This window comes from Pyrgilauda ruficollis, unplaced genomic scaffold (assembly GCF_017590135.1).
Source record: "Pyrgilauda ruficollis isolate IOZ18807 unplaced genomic scaffold, ASM1759013v1 scaffold13, whole genome shotgun sequence".
Lineage (NCBI taxonomy): Eukaryota > Metazoa > Chordata > Aves > Passeriformes > Passeridae > Pyrgilauda > Pyrgilauda ruficollis.
In genome coordinates this window covers 14,279,002-14,285,822 of record NW_024511432.1, presented here as the reverse complement: position 1 = coordinate 14,285,822, position 6,821 = coordinate 14,279,002, and the positions used below count along the sequence as shown (strand labels likewise).

The window sequence follows — 6,821 nt, the reverse complement described above, 5'->3', positions numbered from 1 at the left end:
AAGCACAATTTTGAGTCTATGAACTTTTTCACAGTCTTGGGTGGTGTACATAAGGGAAATGCACTGTTTTATGAGAAATGTAAACATTATTCAGTCTCATGAAATTTGAGTAATGTGACCAATAGAGTATCTTTTATTATTTTGCTGTTCTTTAATCTCAGAATGCTTCTTAATCTTAAATGATTCATGTACTACATAAACACAGCCAATTCCCATTTTACATTGTTTTGGACTTTATTCTTGAAAGCACTGATCTGTTTTGAAGAGGAATTGCATAATCTAGTAACTTTTTCTACAACATCCCTGATTTATGTAGTCATAACATGGTGAAATTTAGTTTTATTGGGTTTTTAGTTTTACTCCAAAAATCCAAACAGGCAAATAAATGTTGGGTTATATTTCTCTCTGGTTATCACCAGAAACATTCTTTAGTCAAGCTACATTTCATCAAGAATTTTTTTACCTTCACAAATCGGGAGATATAAGGGAGCTGATTAATTGTGACTAAAGATGTGACTTTAGGTCAGTGACAGCGCTCAAGTATAAGCTGAGAGCAAAACTGGCATTTTAGAATAGGTTGCTGCCTAGAAATCAACAACTAAATGTTTTCAGGGGACACCGGAGTGCTGGGAGAACCTGCTTGACATGTGACAGACTGCAGGACATCACCTGTGCACCGATGCCCGCGGCGCGTAGAGGAAGAACTCAGCTGCCGGAGGAGGAAAAGAGAGGGGTAGGTTGTTACAACAGCGGGATCATTTGGGCAGTTCGCCAGAGGGGACATCCTACAGCAGGCGCACGGGACGGTTCGCTTCGCGTGCTCTCGGACCGGGGGAAGGCAGGGCGGGGGCGGCCCAGCGTGCCCCGGCCCCTCCCCGCCCGCCCACTGCGGGGAGCGGCGGGCAGGGCCGGGCAGCGCGGGGAGCGCCCGCAGCCGCCGCCGCTCGCAGCCGGCATGGGCCCCCGCGGAGCGCGGCGCGGAGCCCGGCGCGCCGCCGGCTGCCTGCTGCTGTGCTGGGCTCTGGCCGCCGCCCGCGCCGCCCCGCGCAGGACACCCTCGTTCGACGGGCACGTCGCGGAGAACCGGCCGGCGGGCACGCGGGTGCGCGGGCTCAGCATCCCCCTGACGCGGCTGGGGCCCGAGCCCTGGTGCGCCAAGGTGCAGGGGCGCCGCTGGCACCTGCAGCTGCTGGGCGAGGGACACTCGCACTTCCAGGTGTCGCTGGACGCGCGCACGGCCCGCGTGTGGCTGCGCACCCGCCGCCCGCTGGACCGCGAGGCGCGGGCGCTGTACTCGCTCCGCCTGGGGCTGTGCTGCAAGCGCTGCGCGCCCCAGGGCGCCGCGCCCGCGGAGCTGGCCGCGCTCACCGTGCGCGTCCTGGACGACAACGACAACGCGCCGCGCTTCGTGGGGCCCGGCTCCGCGCAGCTCCGCGTGGAGGAGACGCTGGCGCTCAAGTCACAGGTGTGGCAGGCGCGGGCCGAGGACGCGGACGCGGGCGCCAACGCGGAGCTGCGCTACTTCGCCCTCCCGCGCAGCGCGCACTTCTTCGTGGTGCCGCGCAGCGGACGCGTGGTGCTGGTGAGCTCCCTGCTCCACCTGCGCGCTCCCATCCCGCTGCGCCTCTACGCGCGGGACCGCGGCCGGCCCGCGCTACTCAGCGAGCCCCTGGAGCTGGAGGTGCTGCCGCAGCCCAAGCGCCTCCCGCCGCCGCCGCCCCGCCGCCGCCGGGCCGCGCTGCCGCCCGCCGCACCCCTGGCACTGGCCCTGCCCGAGAACGCCCGGCCGGGCATCCGCCTGGCCACCCTGGCCCCGGCGCGCTTCTCTTCCGCGTGGTTCGAGCTGCTGTCGCCGCCCGTCGAGGAGTCGCCGGTGAGCGTGGAGCGAGAGAGCGGCGAGGTGACGCTGCGAGCGGCCCTGGACAGGGAGGCGGTGGCCACCTGGGAGCTCGTCGTCCGCGTCCAGGAGCGGCGAGGTGGGTGTTAGGCAGTCTTAGACGAAGTAGTGGTCTTGTCCCATCAGAGAGTCCGAGGACAGTTTGTCTCCAGGTGGCTGGAGACAAAGCACCTAACGGTGGTTTAGCATCAGGCGTCATATGCAGTGTTGCGGAATGTAGTTTTGGTCCTTTAAATCTGTAAACTATTAGTATTAAAACCACTAGAAGTGACAAGAGGCACTATGCAGTTTTGGAAAAGTGGACTGTGCAGCTATGTGAAAATGCTTGGAGCAGTAAGGTGTTCAGCAGAATTTAAGTGTTTCACCGGTTAGAATTCTTAGCTGTTAGTGAGTGGTTGAGGCACAGCACAGGTGTTTGCTATTAAAATATTCTCCATAGCGCTCATCCTGTAAGGTGAATGCCTAATTTGAAGCATGCAGCTGAAGCCATTGAGTGTTGAGTCATTATTAAAGTTGAGTGTGTTTGACTGACAAGCATGATGTGGGGTTTTGCAGGACTGGTGCCCTTGTGTTTAGGTAGCTGTTCTTTTAAAAAAATATCTCAGGAGTTAATGTACACCAATAAAATGACATGTCTGTGCTTAAATTGTCATTTTTCACAAGCTCTTACTCAAGTTAAATACAATTGATTATTTCGTTTGCTGATTACACATATTGCTTTTTAAAATTCTCTTTTCCTTTAAATTTTGATGTTGGTTAATACTTTTCACCTATGAAAATACAGGTTAGTTTAAGCATATTTTTAATTTATGAATGGTGGATATCTCTACCCATTCACCATGTTGCTTTTTTAATTTTTATGTTACTTGTGATTGTAACAAGGTTGCAGAGATTGCCCAGAATGAGTATTCCGGAGAAAATCTTACCAGAAGACATGAGTCGGTTGGCCTGATTTCATCTTGGAAAGGTTCAGGGAGGGTTTGGCATGATGAGACTTTAGTGGTTGTGCAAACGAAAACTGCTCAGCAGCACAGCTGCTCAGGGCGATTTCCCTCAGCCACAGAGCAGCGCAGGCGGGAGAGATGAAAAGCTTCCCACGCGATTCCTCTCCCTTATCTCGCCCGATTGGTGACTGAGGGGCAGCCCATAGGAGTGAGAGGCAGTTTTTTCCTCGGTCTGCGCAATCCCTGAGGATGCCCGCAGGGCTCTAATTAGCGCTGACAGTTTCGGTGACACGGATACTTCCCCCTGTGGAGCAAGGCTGCACCAGCAGCTCCTTTCGCTCGGGTCCTGGGGAGCAGCTCTCAGATCCTCCTCTCGTTCTGTCGGGGGTTTTGTCGTGCCTGTCGCTGTCGCGTGTTGGTGTCAGTCACTTGCACTGGCTTTGTACTGTGTTCCAGCCTGAGCTTTGGCTGCAGACCAAGGGCTTGACAGACCAATTTCCAAAACACAGCACTTTGTGTGTCCTACCCCCGCTAGTCAGTCTTGAGCAAGGTTGCCTGCCGAGGGGAATGTCATTGCTCCGAGGCAGTGACAGAAGCCATCGGGTCAATCCGAGTGTGCTGCTGGGATGTTCACCACTCTGTCATGTAGCTCAAGTTCCAGCCCTTTGCTGGTGTCAGTTCCCTCTGTCAGGATCAAGAAGATGTTGTTGGAGAAGTGGTAGCTAACCTTGCCTCGGGTTACTGCTGGTCTCACCTTTGTGATCGTTTTTTCCCTTACCTAGTCTGAATATAGAAGTCTGAGATTGCCTGGAACAAAGCTTGTCATTCTACCATGCCCGAGATTTCACTTCCAGGGCAATGCTTGCTAATGGAGTATAAGAAAATCTGAAACAAGTTTTAACTTAATTTCAGGGATTATTTTTTACCATCATGTAGTTTCACTAAGTAGTTTGGAGCATTTTCCACTAGCCTAATGTATTACTGCTGGTAGTATGTAGTAGTAAGAGAATGAATCTCTAAGAAATATCTAGGACTAAGTTCTGAGTCTGAGATAAGGTAGGCAGCAATTAATTGTGGACAGTCCAAATGCCATACTTTAGGGAGTGATGATTTTAAATTTCTTGGTTTAAAGGAGACCAAATTCAAAATACATCTTAATGCTATTGTATTCATCAGTTAAAGGTTAATAATGACTTGGTACTTTTAAAACTCTTTGAAGTTGCAGAATGATTTCATACTCCTTTTATAGGAGTTAAATACATTTAACATAATACTTTGAAACAGATTTAGAAAGTTCTGTCTCTCTGCTCACTCATAGTCCAAACTGCAGTAATCTGAAAAAAGAAAACCAAAAGGAAGGGATAGGAGAAAGATGCCTAGCATAACTATGTCTTTTACTTAGTCTGACATAGTTGCAGAATATTGCAAAACCTCCAGGAGAAAACAAAATATTTACAGAAGTCATCTTTCAGGATGAGTTAAAGTGTGGAGATGGCTACACTGAATTTTGTTGTGAATAAAAGTGCAAGTTCTTTCTCCAGTTTAATTACTTTGCTTTTAACATTTGTGGTCACTTATTTTACATTACACATAACCATAAACATTTCAGTAGCTGTGGGTTTCTAGTATTAGAGCTTATGGTATCGGGTGTCTATTTATTTTCAAGTGCTGTAAAGTTGTATTAATTTCTTCAATATTTTTTTTTCACCTTCCACTCTTCTTGCTGCCTGGTAACTGTGCACTGAAAGGAAGCAATAATGAATTCTGTCATGATGCTCTTCTTCAGCCCAGGCAATGGTGTTCAGGATAAGACAAGATGTTTAAATACTTTAGCATATAAAGTCTACCCTCTTTTCCTTTATCTTTTTAGTGTAGTTTATTGTGATTCATTTGTAATGTGCACTTCATTACTTACACCAGTAAAAAGTGCTTAAAAGCATTGTGCCAGAAATGATCCTAATGCATCTCTGGGCACAATAACTTTTTTTTTTTTTTTTTTTTTTAAATCTGATGGAACTTTCTCAAATTAGTAGCAAGAAGATGGGTATATGGTAATAAAGCAACATTGAGCAGTTTATTCCTAGGTTGTGACAACCCCCACTCTTTAGCTCATAAATGGGACTGTGTAGATGTTCTTTGCCCAAATTCAATTTTCCTCAAGTGGTATGTAACAGACTGCATGTTTGTTATTTTCCCCCTTTAGCTAAAAGAGAATTTTGAATATTTTCCTGTTTACTTCCTCTCAATTCTGTCCTGGATAATTAGCACAGCAGTGTGTGCAGGGCAGGGCTTCCAGCAGCAACCAGACCTTTAGCATGTCAATATGCAGATATTTCCCACATGTTGATGACAAGGAAGGGTTTTCTCTCTGAGTTGCATTTTGTTGAAGGCATGAGTTAATGGAGCTCACTCCACCTGGCCTGGCAAGTACCTACCAGTGTAACACACTCACTCATCACTGCCTGGAGTATTTCTTGGTAGACCACAGCCTTTGTGCTGCTGTATTTTTACCCATGTCAGGGGTAGATTTGAGGGGTTTTTGCAGTATGAAGAGCTTTTCAGCATTCAGGGTAGAGATTTTTGGCAAAGCTGCAGTTGAGCTCTAAGATTGTGGTAATGATGTGCACAAATAATAATAATGATTATTATCATTACCAGAGCATTACATGCTGTGGTTGGTTTGTAAGTGAACATATTTTGGTTATCAATGTAATGGTTTTATTTTAATGTAGATGCCCAAAAAAAAATCTTTTTTATCCTTTGAAATAAGAATTTGGTCTGTTTTACTGCTACAATAAAATTAACTGCAGTCTGTAGAGGAAATACTATGTTACTAGTTCTGTTTATTCATTGTGTATCTCTCTGGGGTTTATTTATACTTTGTATACTTAGTTTTATCATACTTTTTGTTTTCTGGAGTCAGTAATAAGTCACTAGAAAGTAGCAACAGAAAAATCTGGACTTTTTTTAATGGAGCCCGTTTTGGTTTTTTTTTTTTTTTTTTTTTTTTAAATGGAATGGATTCTCCTGTGCCTGTGGAGGAGTTCCAGGGCCTGGACAAGAGAGGACATATTGCCTTGGTTGGTATTTCAGCTTCAGGTGAGCTTTTACCCAAACTGCACTTGAACACTGCCAGGCTGGGATCATCCACAACCTCCCTGAGACACCTGTTCCAGTCTCTTACTACCACAGTAAAAGATTTCTTCCTAACATCCTAACCTAAATTTCCCCTCTTCCAATTTGTACCCATGACTCCTTTTCTTGTCACTGCAATTCCTGACAAAGGGTGTTCCTCTGGCTTCCCTGCAGGCTCCTTCAGATACTGGAAGGTGAGGTTCTGCCTTGACACTGGAGAGAAAAACCAATCTTGAGAGCTGAAAACACTGGAAATTGAAGAATGACCTGGCAATCTTTGTTTTTTTGTAATTAGCAAACATTTTATCCAAAAGAAAATAAACCAAAACACAAACTTTACAACCTCAAACCAAAGGGAAACACCAGGAAAATTTTATGCATTAGTTTGTGCCATGAAATGCTAAAGAGAATGCCAGAATTTCAGGGCTTAACGTGTTTTTTGGCACATGGTCCTTGAGGAGGAGTTTCCTCTGGTGATCCCATTGGTCACTCAGCCCTGGGTTATATTCTTCAGTTGGCCTTGCCTGGAAGGACTGATAGTTATGCTCATGATTTTTTGGTGGCATTTGAGGATTTTATGCCATCCAATTTATTGGGACACAATTTACTCTTTGCAAAAGCATAATGCTATTTTAAGTTTTTACTCAGTGAGCAGAAGGTAAAATTACTTAGACTGTCATACACATTAATATTTCAACATGGGGTAGCATTTAATTTGAGAAGGAGCCATGATTATTCCATTAGTGCTTGGGGGAAGTGCATTAAAGATCCCACCTCTCTAATCCTGCTGTCTCAAGCTCCCTTGACCTTACTTGATCCATGGGCATTAGCTTTGTAATCTCCTG

At 46.6% G+C, this 6,821-nt stretch overlaps 1 protein-coding gene across 1 annotated transcript in view; it reads left to right on the top strand.

Annotated features, from left to right (window-relative positions):
- Positions 1–955: 955 nt before the first annotated feature.
- Positions 956–6,821, top strand: part of LOC121348854 (neural-cadherin-like) — a 61,015-nt gene continuing 55,149 nt past the window's right edge. Inside the window, exon 1 of the mRNA XM_041458810.1 lies at positions 956–1,976. Within this exon, the coding sequence (XP_041314744.1) occupies positions 956–1,976 (1,021 nt within the window). The remainder of the gene's footprint in view (positions 1,977–6,821) is intronic.